This window comes from Lutra lutra, chromosome 10 (assembly GCF_902655055.1).
Source record: "Lutra lutra chromosome 10, mLutLut1.2, whole genome shotgun sequence".
Taxonomy (NCBI): domain Eukaryota; kingdom Metazoa; phylum Chordata; class Mammalia; order Carnivora; family Mustelidae; genus Lutra; species Lutra lutra.
Window position 1 is genome coordinate 88,703,390 of NC_062287.1, and position 25,126 is coordinate 88,728,515.

General features: G+C 40.7%; 1 protein-coding gene across 3 annotated transcripts; it reads right to left on the reverse strand.

The window, feature by feature from the left end:
* Window positions 1-1,548: 1,548 nt before the first annotated feature.
* TRAF6 (TNF receptor associated factor 6) lies at window positions 1,549-22,499 on the reverse strand. Of its 3 annotated transcripts, none has more exons than XR_007120993.1 (8): window positions 22,315-22,499; window positions 18,634-18,951; window positions 14,601-14,751; window positions 13,087-13,245; window positions 11,632-11,703; window positions 9,633-9,710; window positions 5,472-7,677; window positions 1,549-3,176 (listed from the first exon to the last, which is right to left on the reverse strand). XR_007120993.1 is itself a non-coding variant. In XM_047692092.1 (8 exons), the coding sequence occupies exons 3-8, from the start codon at window positions 18,927-18,929 to the stop codon at window positions 6,808-6,810; spliced, it is 1,626 nt and encodes a 541-aa protein (XP_047548048.1). In that variant the 5' UTR covers window positions 18,930-18,953; window positions 19,979-20,067; window positions 22,315-22,499; the 3' UTR covers window positions 1,549-6,807. The 3 variants fall into 3 exon arrangements, 2 of the variants coding, with proteins under 2 accessions (XP_047548048.1, XP_047548047.1); XM_047692092.1 differs by adding an exon at window positions 19,979-20,067 and having other exon boundaries at window positions 1,549-7,677; window positions 18,634-18,953; XM_047692091.1 differs by having other exon boundaries at window positions 1,549-7,677.
* Window positions 22,500-25,126: the final 2,627 nt, after the last annotated feature.

Genomic DNA, 25,126 nt, shown 5'->3' on the forward strand with positions numbered 1-25,126 from the left:
TGAATCATTATACACTACATCAAAAACTAATGATGTACTGTATGTTGGTTAACTGAACATAGTAAAAAAATAATACATTTATATTAAAAAAAAAATAAAAAAGGCTGGCCAGAGGGAAGCAGCTGGGATTAAGAAACTAGACCTTCTCGAACAGGGTTTGTTTTTTGTTGTTGTTGTTTTTAAATCAACCTCTGACAATCAGGGCAGAGCAGCCAGTGAGAAGGTCTGGGGTAATGATGAGGATTATTTTCCAGGATTTAGGAATCTGAATCTCAGTGTGCTTTTATTAGTTTTCAAAAGTGTAAATTCTGTGAAGTTCAGACTTGCTGATTCACTTTTATATTAAAATGTGCAAATCCCTACCCAGACCAAGCAAAAATTATTGTGATTATGCATCATTTCCTGACAAGATTAAAACCGTCACTTCATGAACAAACCCTGCCCCTGCTGGTCCCCATAAAGAAGGTAATTTTAAAAATGTGACAAGTGTAACAAGGCATCCACAAGAATAGACTAGAAGTAAGGTAAGTGTCAAGAAACCCAAATTAGAGGTGGACTTTTAAAAAAAAATTATGGTTTATTCTGGGATTAATAACAGTATTTTACTTTTGGAACTTTCCAAGAATTAAGATGGCATTTTGTAGAACACTTGCATGCTTGACAAACCTGTTCGTCCCACTTAGGGAAACTGAGTCTACTTTAGAAGAGACGGGATTGACCCACAGAAAGCTTCCTAAAAATGTTTTTTTTTTGCCGCACGATAGAGGCAGCCATCACTTAAAAACCTGTCTGGGGGATTTTGCCAAGGAAGGAGCAGTGGGATGGCCTTGGCCCTTGGAGTTGCAGTTTTTCATTTATCAGTTAGGACTAAGTTCATGCCATTTCTGGCTTCTACTGGGCCTAAAATGGTTGTGGAAATGTTTCTTTCTCTTTGAGCCCAACTTTACTTTGCAAAATGCAGTTTTAAAAGACCAAGGAAGAAACCACAGATTAAACCAAGAGCTAGAATGAATCCTCATTTACCATTTCCTGGAGAAGCAAAATATTAATTGTATTTCATATGTGAACGAGTACCTGGGATCATTCTTCCCTCCCAATGTAGTGAGTTGGTCTCCAAAATAAAACAAAGATAAAGCAAAAATCAAAGCAGTGTGGTTATTTTATTAAAACAAACACTTGGAATACCAGTTATATTCTAATATATATAGTTCATTTTAAGTAGGAGTACTTCTTTGGTTAAAGCAATCAGTGCTATATGCAGGCTGAGAAGAGAATATCCACAACAGATGGGAGTGGGTAGACCTGTCATCTGGCCTTTGTCTTCATTGACACTAACATTCAGTAAGGTGCCATTCAAGAAACACGGTTTTGGTCATATTCTTGTAACCGCCACTAAGACATGATGTAATGTAGAATCTCCAAGTGACTTTATGACGGAATTGTGAATCTATATGCATAACCTAGGGTTGGAAAGAACAGGTCACACTTATCTACTAAATGGAGAGGAGACCCTGCTGATCCCTCTGCCAACCCTGCAATCCAGTTGTATTGACCTGATGGGAGACCACGGTGGGGGTGGGGAGGGAGGGAGGCTTGTTCTCTGTGTTGGGCATGGGGATGTAGGGATGGTTGGAGGGGGCAGTGAACGGTGTGTGGCAGTGAATCTGGATAATGACTTTAAGCCCTCCCTTCCACGCATCCTGCTCTTCATTATTTTGAGTTCAGACAGATTAAGAAAACTGCTCACAACTCCTGTAGCAAAAGTAAATTCTGAGCCATAGCAGGCTTTTTGATGACATTGACCATTGCACATGCTTCCATTTTTCACGTCAGTTTTCACCCCATAGCTTGGCATACAGTTACAGAATTATAGTAGCCTCCCTGGATTCATAAACCCTCTTTCTTAATAGATCCAAGCATTAATAAATGTTGCCCGTTACTTAATTGTATCTAAATTTCAGATTCTATCCCACTCTTTACAGGTAAATAGACAGACACAAAGACAAAGAGAAATGATTTGCCCATGGTCAGTCAGGAGTAAAACCTAAGTCTCTTAGCTTCTAATTTAATGGTATATATGCTAAATTACACTGCTTCTCCAGCCCTCTGGGAATATAATCCTGGAACCCTGTGTAAGCAAAATGGGCCAAAAATTACATTCTCACCAGAGAAATTAATTGGATAATTTATCAAGTGTGAAAATAACATTAGAATATTCTGCACAACTGATCAAGAACTTTCAAATAAATCCATTATGAAAAGCATCCCTTCAGGCAAAATAAATAAGATTAAAATTCAGCATAACAGATTTACAAGCTGAAAACTAGCTGAAAGTGAAGACCACAATTCTAGCTACAACTCAAATACCACAAGTTTCCCCAAAGAGTTTAAGACGACTTGACTGAAGCTAATTATCTTAGCAAAGTTTTTAAAGAGAAACCAAACTTGAAGAAGTGTCATTAAAATTAACATGTATGAAGCAATAAAGCTAATGTTACAAAATGTTACTTGTAGGTTCTAGGTGGTGGCTGTTCTCTACAAAATTCATCCAACCTCTTTGCATGTTTGAAAAATTTCATAAAGAAAGCGCTGGGGAGAAAAGCAACAAAACAGAACAAAACAACCAAACCCATCTACACCGAGCCATCCGAAACTTACATGACAAATAAACTACCAATTAAATTAAAACCAATTTAAATTCAATTAAAACCAATTTAACCAGTTTTTTCATTAACAGTTCATTACTAAACATGTGAATGTGTGTCTTGGACCCGGCACCGTGTTGAAACCATGAACAGAACACTGGCCCTGCCCCCCAATTTTCATTCTCCTTCGGACGGGAGTGAAACTGTCATTCTGTGCCTCTAAGACTGGCAGCAAGCACTTCTTTCTCGAAATACCGGAATCCGTGTGCTCTTCTTCCCATTGGCCCTTAGCTCTTACCCTGAAATCTACCTGCAAGGACGCGGATAAAGGCCATCAGCTGGCAGAGGCAAGGCAGCTCTAACAGGAGAAGGCTCTTCCTTTCAGAAACCAAAGCTGGGAAGGGGGAATTGCCACAGTTCTCCCGTGCCTTTCCAGCGGGGGCATTCAGAGCTGCAAGTCTTGAGGGAGCAGAAGAGTCAGCCTCTCCTTCCCTCTTGTCCTAACACGGGGCTAGCGTCCAGCCGAGAGCACTTTGAGGAGGAAAGAAAAGAGCACATCTCCTCGCTCTACAACATGCCTGCCCCATCTAGAATGATTTTTCAGTATTTCATAACTTTATAACAACAATTTTGGGGGAGGAAAAAGCTTTAAAACATTAAAGGTTTAGGTGACATTTAGAGAATCAAATAGGCCTCTCTTTGCCAAGCGTGTGACTGAAAGTGAAGGCTGTAATTGAACATCACAATCTGTAGAGAGCTATCTAATTAATGATTTCATCAAATCAACTTCTGGAGACTGGGAATTTGGAAGTGTCAACTCCGTTCTATAGAACGCAATGGCAGCAACTGTGAAACTTACTGTAGCTTATCATGTGAATCTGGAAAATTTAGGGAAAAAATCTATTTCAAAAGAAAAGTACAAGTGACTATTGCCTATTTTTCATTTCTTTAAGGCATTGCAGTCCTTAGGTTCTGTTGGAACTAGGCACCACAAAAGACACCTAATGGTATTTTATATAAATGATGAGCGAAATTCATAATTAAATTGAGGCAAGCCAAGAAGAGAGCTGGAGTAACTGAAGTACAGTGCTTTCAAGGCTTAAGTTAGAAAAACCTCTCTCCTAATTGAAAATGTTTTCCGGTCACCAGAGATCAGAGGGTTCCCTGGATAAAGGAATGACAAGTAACTGCTCCTCTTACAGGAGAATATATTCTAATTTCATGCATAATTCCTAATTCTTAATTCCTGCTTAGTTTATCTAAGACTTTACAGTTTATCTTAGTTTATCTAAGACTTCTGTACATTTCCGTACAGAAACAGTAATAGAGACCTTAATTTTACACCTGTCACAAAACTGTCAGATATCATCCAACATCTCTGTATTAGCCCATCATTAGAGGTAAAAACTCGTCTTTTATTCCATTTCCCTTGACTGGCCCCCACAGTAAAAGCTGATTCATCCTGTATGATAGCTGGAAGCTTCACCGCTGTCCCGGCCAAAGGACAGTAAAAACTCCCGAACTACTAATCAACATCCTGACTTGTTTTCCCACAGCCAAATACATGACTTGCGGCCAGTTCCCTCCAACACTGGGTTAGACCTCTCTGGGAAAAAAGGAAACGATTTCGCTGTGTTTGGGAATGATGTCAGAAGATCAACACGTTCAAAGGTTAATAAAATAAAAACACATGGTGCAAACACTTGAAAGCTGGCTGAGGGAAGCCGGCATGTTTGAGGTGGGCAGACTGGAAAAATCTAAGAGACCGGCTTTTCCGTCTCAGGCTTGATTCTGAGGTGGTCTTAACAAAAATTTCTATTTGGAATGACAGTTTGAACATTACTTTCATTTTCTATTCCCAGTGAATGACCAGTATATAAAGTGCCTGGTTTCTTACAAAATGCCACATGTTGAAAAAAACCTGCTGATGTGAATTGAGACCCAGCTGACGGGATACTACGTTTGAAGTAAAGTATTAGGTCAGCAAAAAATGAGGTAGAGCAATTTCCTACTGGCAAAATCCTTTAATAAGTATTGCCAACGCTCTGCTGGTTAGGACTTAATTTCTTAAAACAGAATTTTATGGCTGGAGCGGACCTTAGAAACACATCTACAGCAACTCATTCTACAAGATGAGAAACTTGAAGCTAGAAGTTGAAATTAGGCAAAAAACGGTTTTTGTTTGGATTAAAGAGAGTAGGAGGAAAAAAAAAAAAAAAAAAACTGACCAAAGCAGGAAATGACTGGCTTCAGTACCTAATGCACAGCCCTGCTTTTAATAGAAATTTGACCAGGAAGTTTTTAAAGAGTATTTCCTTTTTTGGTGGGGTTGAATGATTTGTGGCAACATTTTTTTTTCCCTCTTATAAAAATATAGGTTTATTGTAGAAAATATAAAACATACTAAGAAACCACAAAGACTATAAGTTATCAAAAATAGTTCAGCGTATCTCCTTCAGACTTCTTCTATGCAACAAAAAAAGCTTATCGTTTACTTCTTAAATGGAACTCAACAATTATTCACTGACAAACAAGCTCAAGAACAGTAGCAGTGCAGGACTCCCAACCCAGAGGGGAGCGCTGCAAGTTCTCAGGAGCTAGTTGCAAGGCACAACGGCTAAGGGACACCAGCTGCCAGCAAGTAAACTGGGAACCAGTGATGAACAGGTGGTAAGGTTGGTAACTCTGGGGAACAGGATTTCTGCATGACCTTTATTTTTACTGTGTAACCTGAACGCATCAGAGCAGAAGCCTAAATGTGGGATAGAGAGGAAGGGCAGAAACACAAGTACAAGGAAAGGTCAAAGTGACACTTGCTCGGTTTACCTGGAACTGAAACCATTCTTCTCCACAGACAAGGTCCCGTTGGCTTCCTCTTGAAATTAAGGCGCATCTTCAATGCTGGTCAGGGAGCTCTGATGTGGCCCCTTGAAAGATATAATTCCATCTCTCATGACCAGACAGCATTAAACAATCTTGTGTAAACAGCATAGAGTATGGGTCCTCTCAGATTCTTCTAAGAGCCTATACTAGCTGTGGGACTCCCTGAGAACAAAATTTCACCGTAATATTTAGCATCTATAGGCCTTAACAAATCAACGGCACAAAAAATCATCTCTCCCTATTAGAAACTTTCAGCCACTTCAATACATTCCACACAACCCTCCTCAACTAAGTATTGTTGGACCAAAGCAACCTACTCAGGCTAAGTCCTGAAAGAACCACTGTGACTTTACACCTTGATCTGATGACCTCTCAGGTTATCTCCAGTGATCTTCCAAGTATTAAGAAATTCTGTGTTTAGGAAATCAGTTTCATTCCATTTAACAACTACCAAAAGGTGTTCAGTACCTTCTGTGGAATTCACTCTGCACTGAACAGACAGAGAGGGATTTACAGCATAACACTGGGCAGTCAGTACCCACATGGTTGTCAGTATTCTGAACTCTGGAGAAGATGCTACCTGTAGCCCTAAGGAAATATGTAAGCCAGACAGAATGGAATATTTAAACAAGAAGACAAGGTGTTTACACCAAATAAGTAAAGTTATATTTAGGGTTTAAACTAGTTTCTGTATACCCTTAGTAACACCCAAGGAGTAGGGGGGCTAGAGTGAATGAGAATTTGAGCTTTCCAAGATTAAGGTTCAAATCCTCTGAAATCCGTACAAGGTCAAATAAAATGAGAACTCAGCTCCAGAGTAATAATTCTCGCTGGCACCAGCACGAGGCAGTAGTGATTCTCAAGTTTAATATATTACATATAATATAAAAATAAGCTGAAGTTTTAAGGAATGTCCATTATTATTAAAAGGTCTGAGCTTTTCTAGTCCAACCCTGGGCTTTCTGACAATCAAACACACTGAGCAAAAGCCCACGGAGGCACAACAGAGAGGTATACTAAATGGCAAAAGAGCTGCTGCCGTGTGCCACAGGCACTTCAGTTTTTGAGAAAGCGCAGAACGTGTAGATTCCCAAGGGGGGGGAAACTGTTTCAGAGATTTGTAACAGGAAGAAGTGGTAAGTGACCCGTCGAACAACATTCCCTGGTGAGCATCACATCCCTCCCACTACTTTTTCGGTTTGCGTCTTACTGAGAACCAGGCAAGGAAAGACACTGCTTTCTCCAGATGGCTTTTGGTTTTGGAACAAATGCAGGGAAGCTATGTCCCTGAATCAGTACTTCGTGGCTGAAAACCCTCCCTCCGGAGACTGCCCATGTCGAAGCGGGTGGAGACCTCACAGCGTACTAATAAAGTATCATCCTTGATGAAGGTTCTCTGTCTTAGGGCTTCCAGATGCATAAAAGTCACGTAGCCAAAGCCTTTTGGGTTCCGTGGGATCGTGGGTCTCTGGAAGGCGAGAAGCTCGGGTTTGGCATCCATGATCTCTTCATGGTTTTGCCTTACCGGCGCTTCAGACTGATCAAGGATCGCAAGGCGTATTGTACCCTGGAAGGGCCAAGGGAGGTGGCTGTCATACTCCCCTTGCATTGTGTGCACGAAGAGGGATATGTAGTTAGCGCAGCGCTGAGCAGTGGGTAGCTGGAGGTGCAGGCGCATGCACAGTTTGTACCCGGGTTTGCCCGTGTAGAAGCCAGGGCTGTGAATGACAACGGGTTTCTCCTCTTCCTGAGACTTCAGGTGCATCCCGAAGTTGCCGATCTTCCAGATGTAGATCCCGTTGCACTGCTGCGCTTCTATCTCAGCAACTTTGTCTTCGAGCGTTCGAATCGTTCGTTTGAGCTCACTTACGTGCATGCTCTGAGTTTCCATCTTAGCAGTTAGCTCTCGGATTTGATGGTCTTGTCTTACGAGGCGACCCTCTAACTGCTGAATGGTTTCTTGGAAATTATGGACCTCTGGGTGGCACGATGCGGAGACCCGGGACACGGAGGAGGAATCGTACGGCGGCATATCGCACGGAGGTACAGGAGCTAGAGCAAGGCTCAAACTCTGGACAGCCTGAGCCAGCATTCTCATGTGCGACTGCGTGTTCTCTTGCAGGTGGCGAGCCAAGTGATTCCTCTGCATCTAAAAACCAAGCACAAGCCTTAGGCTGGGACTAGATACTGTGAGGACTAGGAAAGGGACCTAGCCAAGCCACATTAAAGGTTCTGAAGTAATGTCATCACTTCCCTCAATCCCCTACAACCTTCCGCCTTCGTCAGATTCTTGATCCATTGAGATGATCTTGTGTCTTCATTCACTGAAAAAGTGAGGCTACACGCTGAATACTTTCACCTTTCACTCGAATAAATCTCCCTCCCACCTACTACAGTAGCAGGATCTATACCCATCCTTCCCCTCTAACTCAGCCACTTCTGCCTGTCCAACATTAATGCTTCACCTGGGCTCTCACTGGCACCCACCTTTTCAAGACCTAGGAGGTTTTGGTCAGTTATACCCTTTCTCCTTTATCTTCATTCCCTCCCCTTTACCCTTTCCCTCAGAATATAGTACAGCTTTCCTACTGAAAAAAAGGGTACATCTCTCTGTTGAGCTCATGTCTCTCTTTAGCTAATACCATTTTCTCCCTCTTCCTTTTACAGCTGAAAGGAATCCATCTGTGCTGTCCCCAATTTGTTTCCCAAATGCTAAAGTATAATCTTTCTTGTCTCCACACTCTTCTCATATCAAGAACATCTTGTTATATGAAAAAATATTTGATATAAATTTTATTATAAAAGTAATTCACATATATTATCAAAAAATAGAAAATACAGATGACAAAAAAAAAATGAATTACCTATGATCTCACCTAACTACCACTAAAATTTTTTTAAAGATTTTATTTATCTGAGAGAGAGAGACAAAGATAGTGAGAAAGAACATGAGTGGGGAGGAGAGGGAAAAGCAGACTCCCTGCTGAACAGGGAGCCTGACTCAGGGCTCAATCCCAGGACACCAGGATCATGACCTGAGCTGAGCTGAAGATAGACTCTTAACCAAATGAGCCACCCAGGCGCCTCCCCGATTAACATTTTGATAGATCTCCTCCAAGTCTTTTTCTCTCTATATACAATACAGAATCTTCCCACAAAATGTAATCATAGTGTATACCATTTCTTCACTTTATTCTTAAAATTACTAAATGCATGCTTATTATTTAAAAAAAAAAAAAAGGTTAAAAAGCATAATGGAAAAGTAAAAGTATAGCTGGACTCTCCAGAAAGAATGACTTATCATTAATAACCCATTGCTCTCTGGGGCACCTGAACAGCACAGTCAGCGAAGGGGCCGACTCTTGGTTTCAGTTCAGGTCATGTTCTCAGGGTTGTGAGATCAAGACCCTCAGCTGGGGCGGACTCTGTGCAGAGCGGGGAGTCAGCTTAAGAAGCTTTCTCTCTTTGTCCCTTCCCCTGGGCACACGCGCTCTTTCGCTCTCTAAATAAATCAATCTTTAAAAAAATAGCCATCAGTGGGGCACCTGGATGACTCAGTTGGTTAAGCATCTGCCTTCGGTTCAGGTCATGATCCCCCCAGGTCCTGGGACTGAGCCCCACATTGGGCTCCCTGCTCGGCGGGAAGCCTGCTTCTCCCTCTCACTCACCCTGCTTGTGTTCCCTCTCTCACTGTGTCTCTCTCTGTCAGGTAAATAAATAAAATCTTAAAAAAAAAAATACAAAATAACCATCAATCTCAAATATTTGACACAACCGATCACTAGTATCGAAACTAATTCTGGAGAACATAACAATATCACCTTTTCCTTGCTCGAGTCACCAATTTCTAATACAGTTTGTTCATAACTCCTTTAATGGTCTGCTTCTCCTTCCTGTACACTCACTCTATATGATCTCGACTGACCTTCTATTATCATCATGAACCACTTCCCCAAATCAATATTCTGAGTTCCAATTTCTCTTTGGAGTTCAAAACTTATACACTGCATGTCAACCATATCCCCTTCCACTGGTATTCTCAACTCCACTACAGAACAGAATTCTTTGACATTCAAGAATAAAAAAGAAAGAAAAAAACCCTACCTTTACATGACAACCGAAAGTACTGAAAGTGCATGGAACTGGGGCTGTCGGACAGTCTAGATCATAGTGATTAGGCATCTGAAAACCAAAACAAACGTTGAAAAATGGTTCTCCCTGCATATCATGTTCTGGTTTAATGATCAAATCTGAAATAAAGATTTACATTTTATCTAAACAAAATCATGTATTGTCTATGGGTGCTTTTGCACAATGCAGAGTTGAGTAGTAGCAACAGGAATCATGTAGCCCACAAAGATCAAAATAATATTTACTTCCAAAAGTCACAGAGAAGGGAAAGAGCAACATCTCATACCATCGCCCCAAACCTCTCAAATTTCCAGAAAATGCCTTTTTTTTTATTGCTAGGAACTAACCCCCTCTAGCGGCACTTCAGAGAAAAAGCACCTTCTGACTGCAAATAGGGACCAGTTAACTGCATACCCTGAAACCACTGGCTTCGGCCATTATTTCCCTAGTGACTGGCTCTCATAAATCTTCTTACTTTCTTTTAACCAGGGCAGGTTTTGGTTACTGTGGGCAGATGCAGATGTTAGAAGGTATTTTAAGCACATTAAGAGAAGTTCTAAAGAAAGTCTCAACCTTTGATTTGGGGATTCTAAAACACATTCTTCAAGGTGAGATCCATTATGCAGAATCATATATTTTGAAAGTGGTGCCAAATTCCCTTTAGAAATTTAGTTAGGCTATATTCATCATAGCTACTTCAAGCAGAAATGATTGCAGAAACTACTTAGTCCAATTCTTCATTTTGCATAATTTAGAACAGCGGTCTGCAGAATTTTTGGTAAAGGGACAGATATAGGTATTTTCAGCTTTGTGGGCTTATGGCTTCTGTCCCAAGTATTCAACTCTTACTGTTGTGGTACAGTACCCATGTACAACACACAGACATGTGGGCATGGCTGTGTTCCATTAAATGTATTTACAAAAACAAGCAGTGGGCCAGATTGGCCAGTGGGCTGGTCTGCTGATTCCTGATGTAGAATGTCACCTTTCTTGTCACAGATCAGTGGGCAAGTTAGTGGTACAGTCAAGATCAAAACCTAGGTTTTCTCTTAACCTAAAGTTTTTTTTCTACATTATTTTATTTTTGTTGGGTTTAATATGTGATACACAGTTTCCTCCAAATGAAGAGCAAAAAAGAAAACCAACGAGGTGAGACTTCATAAGCAAAAAGAAGTTTAACACCTTCAAATTAAGGCTTTATTGGGAAAAGAACCCTAAAAGACTCTGTTAAAAGACAAATGGAAAAGTTTAGTCAAGTGACAGGATTTGCTTGCTGCTACTTAGGTAATCAATTATGATCTCGGGTTTGCAGATTTCATGGGTGTATAAATATTTAGTGACTAATATTCATATTTTGTGGGTAAACTCCCCAAATGTCAATAGATAACAATCAGATGGAATTTTCCTTTCTCCATTAATACAAATGTACAGTTTTCTATTCTAACTACTACTTTTGATGATGCCCATTAGCAGTCTATGGCAAGAATGAATACAGGTGCTACCGATCTTGGAAATCGCAAAATGTCCCACTATGTCTCGGGGCTACAGCTACAAATAATGCTCGGCTACTGAAAAGACTCGCTTTCATCGGTTTCATTGTTCTCTCACTGTCACCTAAGATCCCTGATCCACAGTGTGCAAATATGTATTTCTCTAAGTTTTTTCTTTCTTTAAACAGGTATTTTAAAAATTATTTTTATCTTAAAATGACCCAGGTTTGGTAGGACTTTTTATGAATATATACAAACATGGGTATTATGTTAATGACTTAGGAATTTTAAGTACTTAGAGAGGGCTGAATATTTTTTTCTTTTGAAAGTACTGTATTAATTTACATGAAAACTTTTCAGTTTTAATACTTCTTCAACCTGTATTCATTCTGCCTTATTGATTCAAATTTCCCATTAAAAACCTAACTCATTTCTTTAATCTATTAATGGAAATATTCACTTACAAAAGGGAATCACTATACCTGTTCTCTGATGAGCATGGTATTGCAGTATTCACAGATGACATTTGCCAAAGGACAATTCTGGTCATGGATCTAAATTTTATTAGAGAAATATAAAAAAAGCATGAGAAAATCTGAAAAAGTAATCTATTTTTATAAAAAGTAATTCACTATAAAAAAAATCAAGGACCTCAATTGGAGCCCAACAGAAATGTAAGAATAATGTACAAAGGTTATTTTCTCTCCAAAGGGAGCCATGTGTAGTAATGACAGGTTCATCTCACCTTCCAGCTCTTTAAAAGAATATGAGTAGTACACACAAGAATCTTTTAAATCATTTCTTTTGAACTTCTTCTGTGACTAGTTTGGATAAAATTTACCAATAATATAATTGTCCAACAGCAGCATGACGACTTAACTAAAACTCTTACCAGGAAGGTTAAAAGAATAGAAGTATTATTAGGGCAAGAAGCTTTGGTGCCCAGGTTCTCATATACCCCAGGTGAGCTCTGTCCTGCCAGAATACAATGAACTTAGTTTAGTTGATATACTGAGAAGTAATGAAGCTTCCTGGTTAAGTCCACTTAACCTACTTAAGTTTAGGAAGACATCAACTTGCTCTAATTTTGCCTCAGATTTCTCTGCATGTTTAACAAGTTAGCGGACTTCTTTAATATTTCATCCACTTAATGACTATGCTTGACCTTCTAAGAAAGTAGGAAAAAATTACCAAGATAAATTTATAATAAATAAAGTTTAAAGCAGAATCTTCATAGCTATAAAAAACATAAATTATAGGTAGGTTATTTTAGTAAAGAGGACATAGGATGGGGATCCTGGACTAGACCTCAGTGCTAGCTTTGCCAATGACTATATTAACATAAAATTAATTAACCTCTTTACATCTCAGTTTCTGAATGGAAAACTGCTCTAACAGGATGAAGATGTCAAGCACAGTGACATTTCTTTTTAAAGATAAACATTTAATTGGAGTATAACATATGTACAGAAAAGTGGCTTCACTACCTGGGTGTAGCTCAATAAATTATCACCAAAGGAACACATTTTGTGGTTTTTAATTTATTCTCCATAGAAGTTTTAACCACCCATTCTCTTTTTCAAAAAGAAAAGTGTAAGTCTGATAAAGTACTTGTTTGTCCCTAATCCAAAATTAGTGCATTTAAAATATCACATAGAAAAGGAGATCGGCATTGGTCTTTCCTAGAAGCTTGTGTTACTTGCAGATCTACTCCAGTGGTTCAGTAGTATAAACAATGTTTTCTAAGAAAGATATAGAAGTACAAACTCTACACTTACTAAAATGGTTTACTGGCCCCTCTTTCTAAAAAGCCCATCTTCCCACCACTGATAATATAGATTCAGATTTGGAGTAACATCCTCTTCTATATCCTCAAATGTGCATTAAAACTTTTTTGAAAGGAGTAGTGAAATTAACAAATCCAAGTTAGTACATGCCTCTTTATCTTCAAATGCCATCAACACAGCACAGTTCATGCAAGAAACCTGTCTCCTCGGGCACTCTTTAAGAATGTGAATATTAAGCTGGCATTTTTGGAAGGGACGTTGACACTGGGGACAATTCATGAGAGTAAACTCACAGTGTGCTTGGTGATCCTGTAACAAGGAAAATGTAATTGATTAGTATTTGCAATCCTTATGAAATTTCCTAAAAAATAATCTAAGATTGTACTGTTCCCTTTTATAGAACTGGCTACTGAACCCGCTTTGTCTAGCACACACCATATGAAAGTCTTATCGAAATTATTTTTTATTTAAACATTTTATTTTAGAGATAATGAATGAGTGAGCAGGAGGAGGAGCAGAGGGAGAGGGACAAGCATACTTTGCACTGAGCACAGAGCCAAACACAGGGATCAATCCCATGACTCTGGGATCATGTCCTGAGCCACAATCAAGAGTCAGACACTTAATGGAGTTAGCTACCCACGTACCCCTGGCCTTACTGAATTTAAATAATGATTGTGAATTACAGGTTTATACATAGAATGTGAATTGTCAAGTTCATGTATGCAATTAGGGAAAGAAGTCAGATTTTCTGATTAACGATTTATTACCATGTCAAAAGGACCATTCCTTCAAAAGGAGCTACGTAAAGGTGGGCACGCTGCAAATACATTTTATTATTATTATTTTTTAAAAGATTTAATTGGCTTCTCACTGTTAAACCAGAGTTTTGTTTTGTTTTAAGATTTTATTTATTTGAGAGAGAGAGCGAGAGAGAGAGAAAAGCACAAGCAGGGGAAGCAGCAGAGGGAGAGGCAGAAGCAGGCTCCCCACTGAGCAGGGAGTCCAACATGGGGGTCAATCCTAGCACCCTGGGATCATGACCTGAGCCAAAGGGAGACACTTAACTGACTGAGCCACCCAGGTGCCCTACAAAAACATTTTAAACAATTTCAAATACAACATAAACAATGTTTAATTCCTGTAAAACAACCAAGAATTGTTTTATTTAATTTAAAAGCTAATACTTTTAGCTAACTGTGTCAACTAATCTCAAGCTGTAGGAGGACTCCATTTAGCTCATAATAAAATGTACAACTTAGAAAAACCGAGAAAAGAAGTATGGTTAGGATTCTCAGATGATGGGCAACCATATGGAGTTTGCTGTTTATTTCAAAACAAGAGAAACAAAATTAAGAGATTAACATGTGACACTTATATTTTAAATACTCCTCGGTTTTATTGCAGATAATGTCCACCTAAAAAATTTGTAGTAGAATACTGATTTCTTTCTTCTTATCACTGGGGCAAAGCCAGAGTATATGGAATAAGAAATATATGGTTTCCATTCATATTTATACTCAATTATGAAAGAACTGGTATTAATTCAACAAGAATTTATCAACCAATTATTATATGCTAGGCACAGATGGGACACAGCAAAGTGCGTATCCTCTAGGAACGGCTTTGAATATATGCTAACAGCTAGAAAATAATTTTAATACCTCAAGATGCCTCAGTTCCATCTTCTGCAAACAACCTTCATTTGGACACTTCACCATCAGAGAAAGAATCTCTCGTTTTGCAAAATTATCAGGAAATAGTTGATTTTCCAGCAATATTTCATTGTCAACTGGACATTTGTGACCAGCATCCCTAAAAGAAACAAGATACATACACTTATAGTAGATTTAAACAAATATTAACATTGGAAAACACAAAACGTTAAGTCACCGCATATAAGTTCTCCATTGATTATTTCCTATGAAAAGTAATTTAACACATCATACTGCGTATCACCAAAATATACTGTTCTTTCATGGACAATTTAACAAGTGTTCTTCACTGAAATAAATACAACTAGTACCATTTGGTTACCTATCAAAAACTATGTGGCATTTTAGATTTGGGGACAGATTAAAAGCAAAAAAATGAGAAAAATTACTTGAATAAAATTGTATTTTGATTGGCATGAAGTGAAATGAAAGTTAAGCGTGGAAACTCTGGCAGTCTGGCAGGCCTCTGTTCTATGAGCAGCCATACAATGTGTCTGTAGTGTGCTGCTCGGTCATAACGAAAAATTAAACCAATGAGCAATACCCATACAAGGTCACATTTTTGGGTTTACTCTGAACAGTCATTACAATACTCTGGCTCACAGGCAACAGAAGGTTTCCTTTATGTTTATTTAAGGTACAGTGTAGTAGGGAGTTAGAGCACCTCTGTGTACTGATTCCCAGTGGTTTATTCCATCTTCTGATAGAAAAAGCATCCTCAGAAAGCTTGGGTGTCTGTCACTCCCCTTTAACTTTTTGGGATGTCTCAATCTTCAAAAAATATGGCAGGTCAAGTAGGCTACTCAATCATTCAAATATTTGTCGAGCACCTCTTACGTGTAAACCAACACTACTAACTGCTGCAGTAGGTAAAAAGTTGCTGGAAAATGGGTCTGCTGTCAAAGGTCTCAGAACTAATAAAGGTGAGAGCCATGATCTTTATGAAGCCTCTCTCAGAATGCATGTTATTACTACACTGTCAAATACTTTCTGGGAAGCAAAGCAATAGATGCCCAGAACCTACGTGACAGAAAATAAAAGAACAACCTTACAGAGTACATTGGAAACCACTGTCCAAGGTATTAGCAATCACTCCAAAAGAAAATGGAATTGAACTGAGATAGATTTTGATTCCTTGAATGACTGTAAGGGATGAAAAATTCCAGCACGGTTCCTTTAAGAACTTCAGAGTTAAAGTTAAATGGTCATTTGTGACTTAGAGGGAGACAGGAAAAAAAAAATGGCTCAGACTTCCTTTTGTGGGTTTTACTTCCTTTTCAGACCAAGTCCCACTACTTGCATGAACTCTATTAAAAAACTGCTAAAGGGGCATCTGGACGGCTCAGTGTGTTAAAGCCTCTGCCTTCAGGTCAGGTCATGGTCCCAGGGTCCTGGGATGGAGCCCTGCATCGGGCTCTCTGCTCAGTGGGGAGCCTGCTTCCCCCGTCTCCCTGCCTGCCTCTTTGCCTACTTGTGATCTCTATCAAATAAATAAATAAAATCTTTAAAAAAAAAATGCTAAAGATTAGCTACCTTCCGGGACGTGGGACACTTGGTAAAAATACTATACATTTGTACCCACAGGAAAACCAACAATACACTTTTATTGCCTACATAATGATGTAAACAAAAATCATTATAAACTAACAAAAACTGAGCCTTTAACACCATTCTCATGCCCATTCTAAACCAGTGGTCTCAACGCGGGCAATTCTGCCCCCCATGGGACATTTGGCAATGTCTGGAGACCAGTCTGGGTGAGCTGGAGAGAGGGGGGTACTACAGTTTCAATGAGCAGAGGCCAGGGATGCTGCTAAATCATTCTACAATAATGTCCCACAACAAAAAATTATCTGGCCCAGGGGCACCTGGGTGGCTCAGTGGGTTAAAGCCTCTGCCTTCGTCTCAGGTCATGATCTCAGGGTCCTGGGATCGAGCCCCGCATCGGGCTTTCTGCTCAGTGGAGAGCCTGCTTCCTCCCCTCTCTCTCTCTCTCTCTCCCTCTCTGCCTACATGTGATCTCTGTCTGTAAAATAAATAAATAAAATCTTAAAAAAAAAAAATTATCTGGCCCAAAATGCCATGGAGGAGGGTGAGAAAACCTACCCTCAATAGATCTTACCAACTCAACAGTGGGTAACAGTTTAAGAATTGACATAAGTCCCATGCTCCCTTATAACTTAAGTCAAGCCAAGTCCCAAGTATGGATGTACTTATCCTAAATTCATGTTTTATGCTAAAGTAAATTTAAAAACTGAAAGAGAAAAACTTATAAGACTAGTGAATAGCCAGCTTAACCTACTTAAGAATGATTTTACCAATATAACTAGGTATTGACTGAAAAACATAACCCCCCACCTTCTTCTATTATTTTTGTTCTGTACAGAATCCTTTAGTCATCTGAAAATATTCCCATCTACTTCTGAATTATAGTAAAATATATCTATTTCTTAGGAGATGAATTTGAATCACTTATGGAAATCCCATCTACCTTCATGTTGGTTAAAGCAACTATGATTTACTGAGCACCAACTGTGTGTCGGGCACTGTTCTTGGCAATTAGGACATATCAAGAAATAAGAGATCTCAACCCCTGCTCTCAAGGAGCTTATCTTCATAAAACAAGCAGACAACAGACAAACGACCCAGCATTTCAGAAGATGAAAAGTGCTAAGGAAAAAGAAAAGTAAATTAAGGGAGACTGAGAGAGTGGGGGAGGTAGTCATGCTGTGGTATAAACAGGGTGGCCCAATTACCTATGAGAAGGTGAGACGTGAGCCACACTAGGGGAAGGAAAGGGTATTAGCTAAGCAACTAGCTGAAGTAACAGTGCTCCAAGCAGAGAGAGCAGTTAAAGCCAACTCCCCAGAGCAAAGCACGCTTGGTATGTTCAAGAAACAGCAAATGAACTGGAAGGAAGGGGAGTGTAGTAGAGAGGCGGTCAGAAAACGGACTATCATACAGGACCTTGGCTTGTATTCTCAGACGACTTGCTGCAATGCTCTGAGAAGTGATGATATCATCTTATTTTACCAGGTTGTACCGAAAACAGTCTGGAAGAAGGCAAGGACAGAAAGCAGGAGGCCTGTGAGTGAGTCAGGTGGCAGTAGCAAGAGGAGGCAATGAGACGGGATTTGATTTTGGATATATTATGAAGGTAGAGCCATCAATTAATACTTCCTTTAAAAATATCCGTTATTTTACAGTTGTCCATAGACACCAGGTAACAGAATTTAAAACAGCTAAAATAAGAATAATCACTTAAGTAAACTTAAGTAAATCACTTAAGTAAACCACTTAAGTAAACATTCTTTATATGGCTGGGATTACCAGATTCTAACAGCATCATCGTTTAAAGTACATTTTTTTCTAAATTTTATTTTTAAGTACTCTCTGTACCCAACATGGGGCTCAAACCCACACCCTGAGATCAAGAGTTGCATGTTCCTCCAACTGAACAAACCAGGTGCCCCTAAGACACATTTATTCTATATTATTTTCTTAAAGCATAGAGACTCACCCCTTAGTCTGCAACAGAACTGCTTTAAAAAGAAATAGCTAATTTGCCTATTTATTTATCTGAGGGTCAGGAGGGGACAGAGTAGCAGTTACCTTTCATACCACAGCAGAAATGAGGAACAATCTAAATTTCTCAATTTTCTGTCCAGTGTGCTTTTCCCTAAGTAACTTTTTATGTATAAGACTACGCTTGGGAGGTCTTGTGTTCTATTTAATAATGTTCTCTGTATTTGGTCCTGTTATTGGATACAGTTCTTATGCTCGTGTACCTTTTTTTTTTTTCCAAGAGTTATTTATTTGAGAGAGAGAGAGAGAACACACGCACACAGTGGGGAGAGGCAGAGAGAGTCTTAAGCAGACTGAGCTGAGAGCAGACCTTCATGACTCTCAGATCACCATCTGAGTTGAAACCAAGAGTCGGATGCTCAACCGAATGTGCCACCAAGGCACCCCACTCACGTACCTTATTGACTTGATGATGCAAGCTTTGCAGAACCTGTGGCCACAGGGTGTTTGCACTGCTTCCCGTAATGCCATCAAGCAGATGGGGCACTCATACTTGCTTTCCAGGGGTGGGTCAAACTCCACATCATACCCCTGGACCTCTTCCATAAAAGAACTGGAGAGATTCCCTGTGCTGGCGGTTCCACTCACACTGTCATCTTTTGCAGCAGCGCTACAGGAGCTGGTCATGGCAGCACAGCAGTCACTTTCAGAATGGCTGGATCCACAGCTGTTTTCACAATTTAGCAGACTCATAGTAACGTGACTATCAATTGCTCTGTAGAAAGAGTGAGGAAAAAATGCCTTAACACACATATACATACACACATATACATGTCACAGTTTACCTACGCAAATCACTTTTTAGTTGAAGTACGTTAGCTATGCTAATATTACTTACAGAAAACTTTTAAAGTTCTTTGAACTTTGCTTTATGGCTATGATTTTTTGAGCTGTGGAGTTGATGATCTAGGAGAGAGAATATAAGATTAAGAGAAGAAAAGCACCTGAACAGTAACACTTAGTTTTACCATAATTATCTGCTTTATGTCTGTTTCCTGTGACTGAAGTCAAGAATTTTTATATTTTCAGTACTTAGCACAGATCTTTCATATAACAGTTGCTCATTAAGCATCTGCTGAAGACCTGAATTATGCTACTGAAGTTCCTTCAAGTATCATAAGGTGAAGAGCGCAGTGTGACCAGCAAGCAGTGCAAGGAAGAGCAATGCGCAAGGAATCAGGTGATCATGTGCAAATAGCAGTTGTGAGATTTGGGGCAACCTAACAATTTGGCTCTTGGTTTCTTCTTCTAGATTTAAAATTCTACAAGTACTTCAAAATGTTCAATGTGGGGATTTCTATTATGTAGAAAGAATGGAATTGAAAATATATATGTGTATGTCCTTTTGCCTTCAGTCAGGTCAAGTGACTATGTCTCATTATTAATGACTGGAAAAACACGTGAGATTTCATTGGCCTACGGAAAACTATTGCTTTCATGGGTAGGTGGGACGCCTTCAAATTCTGAACCATTACACTATTTATGAATTAGAAGCCAATGCCTAAAAGCGATACACAGCCTATGTAACCAAGTCTCTGTTGCAGATAATTACACCTGGTAATAAGGCATTATCTGGCACAGATAATAATGTGCCAGATATAGTTCTATAAACAGAATGTAAGCCTCTAGTCAATATGGTAGACGTTTATCCCCCTCCCTGTCTCAGTTTCATATGAAAATCCTGGCTGCCACTAGGCCAAACAGTGGGTTAGGATGGTAATCCTGTATCTTTTACTTCCATACCTTCTTTTTCCAGACACCTTCTTCTCAAAAGATCTACAAAGGAAGAGGCACTGTTCTGGCTGGAGAGGCAGTGGGTGAAGCTTAGATGCTGGAATTTGAAGACAGGGGTTTAATTCTTTTCTCCATTATTTGGTGTAGGACCTGGATGAATCAGGTAACCTTCTATGCTTCAGTTCCCTCATGTATAAATAGAGATAAAGATGAAGCCCACCGCAGAATTACTGAGGATTAAATGTGTTAGTATGCGCAAAGCACTTAGAACTGCATCTGGAAGAAAGAATTATTATGATGTGCAGTTCCATATAGCAATTTTATTTAACAATTTTACTGCCTCCATTTTACCAAAGTGGAAACTATGGAGCATAAAAGGGTTAAGTAACTTGCTGGAAATCATAGGCAAAACCTGAAGTGTTCCCCAAGGTTGGTACAAAGTAACCACTGACCAATTCCCTACCATTTAAAGAAGTTCTAATATTAAACTGAATCACTGTGAAGAATGAACAGTCACAGCCTTCTCACTTGTAAGGTGCTTTATAACAATATCCCCTGAGCCTCAGCCCACGTTTTGGGTCAACTGTTCCTGGTTTGCAAAGAGTTTTTTGGTGTGTACAATAAAGTTTTACAATGAGATTCGCTGGCTTGGACTTCTATTATTTTTGAACTTTGACAAAGCACAGCCTTAATTAAATATTGTGGGATATAACCACTGATGACTTATTTAGACTCCAAAATGAATAAATATTGTCATAAATCATGGCTTGTCATACATCATGGCTTAAATCCACATACTAGTATCTGGGTATATATTACAATCCAAAGAGTACAACGTTAAGTATCTTAGGGAAGGGAGTAGCACAAAAATGTGCTCCTCTACAATCAACAGATACTAACGAGAGAAAGCTTCTCAACTAAAGAAATCAACAAGGTATGTCTCGAATTGGTCAATTTTAAGCCAATGGAAAATTCATTCATGGCAAAACACAGAAATCCTATAAAGTAAAACGATATAAAACAAAATACTGAGAAAGTACCTTTATTCTTCTACTAGCTTTAGAGACAACTATTCACAAACTCTTTAAAATCTATTCCTGAAATGCAAAGACTTGCAAAATGCGCGGCACTGGCCAAAAAGTGCTGCAAAACAGTCAGCTGTGAGATCTGAATTTTGAATACAAATTCAAGAGGCATTCTCCTTCCTAGGCACTATTTGTTTTCCTCCTAGAAGCAAGGATCTGAACAACTTCTTAAAATCCATCGAGCCAACAGTGTATCAGCATCACATACCCCAACTTATCACAGAAAAGGTCTGGCCTTTACAATTCTGAAATACTGAGAAGTATATAGAACATGCAGGTTGAAACTCTGCTCATCACATGGGCAACAAGTGCCTGAATGAAACACATTCCTTCCTTGAGTCACTAAAAGGCCACACTGTCCTTAAACCACCCCAACCTCAAAATCAGAAAAACCCCTTCTATCTTCCCCAGCAATCACAGAGGAGTGGATGTTAGGGCAGTGGGTTGGGTTCACAAGGCCAACACTCAGACATTCTTTACAAGTTTTTCTCGTTTCTACCCCTGTGTAGCAAGACCTTAGTAACCTGTTCTCCCGAGAAACAGAGAAACACGCAAATACTATATATTCCAAGCTGCTAATACTTTAGGTGCTTTCTGTTCACATTCAAGTCAGTCCTCTCAACTGGAGTTCCCCTAAAGCCAAATACTAGCAACAGCTTTATCAGCCCTGCGTCTGGAACAATCTCTACAACTACCGAACGCAGGAGCGGAGGAGGAAACATTCATATCATCTGAACTTTTTTTTTTTTTAAACTTGCTGCCTGGGACCTCTATCGAGTTCAACAGGGAACCCAAAAATAGCTTTCCCCCATGACAGTGACAGAGAGCGATGGGAACTTAAAAGGTTTGAGTTTTTTTTTTTTTTTTTCCTTAAAAAAAAAAAAAAAAAAAAAAAAAAAAGCTGGTAACAGCTCCGAGGGACGGGAAAATCCAGGAGGCAATTTCCTTTTCTGGAAAGGGGAATATGCGGGGCGAAGGGAGGCAGGGCTAAGGAAGGGGGCGCGGGATTCCCGCCGGCGGATGGAGGGAGGGGAGGGGGGTCCCCGCAGGTAGGGGGAGCAGAGATGAGGGGAGAGGGATCGGCGTCCCCAGCCTCTGGGAAACGAGGAGACAGAGGACGGCCTCCCCAACCTCTGGGAAGCGAAGGGACAGGGGGGCGGCGACCCCAGCCTGTGAGGAACCTGAGAGGAGGGGACGGCGTCCCTAACCTCGGGGATAAGGCCGCGGCCGCCGGGAGGAGACGTCCGAAGAAGACTCACCGCTTTCGTCCGCTGGGCCGCCGACTCCAGCCGGCAGCACGACTCGGCTCCGCCAAGGCTCCTCACTCCGAGCTGAGGAGACCTGGAAGCCAATCTCCCTACCCGAAGGCCGCTTCAGCTGCGACCCCGAGCCGCCCGGAGCACAAGCCCCAGCCGCAGACGCCCCTACTTCCGCCTTCTCTGCTCTCCCTGCGCAGCGAGGGGCGGGGATCGGGCGGGGGCGGAGACAGAGCGGCCTAGCGGGGTCCGGGTGCCCCCTGGCGGCAGTCCTCCACCGGCCCCGCAGGCTTCGGCGCAGGTGCGGGGCAGGTCTCGCTGTCAACCTGTGCGCTCTGGCTGGGCTTCCTTTGCGGCTCTAGAATAGGTATCCCACCTTGGAATTCCTGACACCGCAGTCCTGAACTGGTATGTGTGGGTGTGGGTGGGTGTGTGGGCGGGTGGGTGGTGCGTTTCTATAGCTTCCCTATCCAAGCAGGAAAAAACCCCAACTGGGTTAGATCACTTGACATTCGGGAATTCTTAAATCCCTCCCCAACTTGCCAAGAAGTTTCCACAGTACTTAAAACCCTCTGTTATTATCACCTGGTCCTTCTCCTTTAACCAGTCGAAGGGAGCCAAACCCATATATTAAGCATTGCTTTGAAACTGCTGCCAATGACACCATCCTCTTTTCTGTCACTGTCATGAGAAAGCTATTCTGCACTCCTTGCACTCCCTGTTTAACTGGAAGCAAACGTCAAAGGAATGTCACAGACACTTTGCAGGAGATACACAAAAGATTCCCATCCACCTCTGCAAAGGTGGCTCATGTTCACTGCTAAGGCGGGGTATTATAGGGTAATGGTAACACAGTTTTAAAATCACTTTTAAGGGACTTGTGAGAGGGAAAAAAAGACTTGTAGGTAGAGAGTTGTAAGAGATGGAAACAGAAGGGCAGGCAAGGGCTAGATCATGCAAGGTCTCATAATCCATGCAAAGGAGATTTATAAGAGGGAAGAGGTGTGAAGTCATGCATGGGAATCACTCTAGCTGCTGTGTGAAGAATAAGGACAAGGATGGAAGCAAGGGCAAAGGGGAAAGGACATTGTGGTGTTCCAGGAAAGGTGGAGACTTGAATTGGTGGGCAGCAGTGGATGTAATTAGAAATGAGCAAATTCTGGATGCATTTTGGAGGGAGAGCCCCATATCATAGGACTTGCTGATTGTGTCTGAGCTGGTGATAATGAGGGACTGTTATATATATTTTCAAGATTTTACTTACTTATTTGAGAGACAGAGAGAGAGAGAGCATGAGTAGAGGGAGGTGCAAAGGGAAAAGGAGAAGCAGGCTCCCTGCTGAGTAGGAACCCAAGGATCTTGACCTGAGCCAAAGGCAGACGCTTAACTGACTGAGCCACCCAGGTGCCCCAGGACTCTGATATTTTTGATGAGCAACTGAGTGGATGGAGAAGAATGAGAGAGGACCAGGCTGGGAGAGAAAAGAATCCGTAGTTTGTATGTTTCCACCCACTGAAGCTTGAAATACCTACTAGTATACAATTAGAGATCTTTAGTAAGCTGTGGAAGTAAGGCCTCTGACCCTTAAGGGAGAGATCAGACTTGCAATAGTAAATTTGTGAGCAGCAGCCATATAAACAGTGTTTAGAATCACCTGAATGTTATCACCTAGGGAGACTGTACTTAGGGAAGGGATGCAATCTGATACCCACAGTGTGGACAAAAGCACCTTTGAATCAGATTCCTTCTCGTGCCAGAAGCAGGAAGAACAAGAAAATAGATTTTAATTTAATATTTAAGTTAATATTTGATAAAATTACAGATCAAGAAAAAATGAGTCAATCAGAAGGGGAATTAGAAGTGATGGAACCTAGAAAAAGGTCAGAGATGCAATATGGCATTTCTCATGTACATTCTGTTTTGGGGAGAAGGTGCCCAGGATCAAACTCTCCTCCTAGCTCTCTATTTTCAAAGGCAGGAATTTGGGAAATGGCCTGATGTCATTAATCTTTGAGTTGTAGAAGCAATTGGTAACAGGGGTCAAACAAAGCCAGAGGAGTACATAAAGGAATGTTATCCAACAGAACATTCTGGCCTTGGAATATACGCCAAGTATAGTGAGTTTCAGGACAGCCCTCCTCATTTCTCCCTCCCTGTCCCCACCCAATCCCCATTCCCCCAAAATCAGAGCAGGCGTGTGAGTAGGTAATGAGAGTGAAGGTGGGCAGGTGGGGGCGGGGGTTAGGGAGCTCAGAGGGAAGGTGAGTGAGGTGTATGTATAGGTGAATATGTATGAGAAGGCTCCAGAGGGGAACTTCAGACAGTTATAACAGGCTTTGGGGCTATGCACTTGGCTCAGTCTTCTGTCCAGGTTGAAACCAGACTCTGAGCCATAGAAGGCAGAAATTTAGCTTTAAATCTGCTTTGCAGTTTATACAAGTTCCTAAAATTCCTTATGGCTGGTGGATCTGGCTGACTCATTCAGAGGAGTGTGTGACCATTGATCTCGGGGTTTGGGGTTCAAGCCCCATATTGGGCATAGAGATTACTAAGAAAAATAAATAAACTTTAAATAAATTGTCTAGGGCAAAGAGATTTCTTTGGTAAAGCCTGTCTCCTAGCAAGAACTTAAAAATAACTTGTTCTGGGGTGCCTGGGTGGCTCAGTGGGTTAAACCTCTGCCTTTGGCTCAGGTCAGGATCTCAAGGTCCTGGGATCGAGCCCTGCATCTAGCTCTCTGCTCAGCAGGGAGCCTGCTCCTCCCCCCCAACCTGCCTCTTTGCCTACTTGTCATCTCTGTCTGTCAAATAAATAA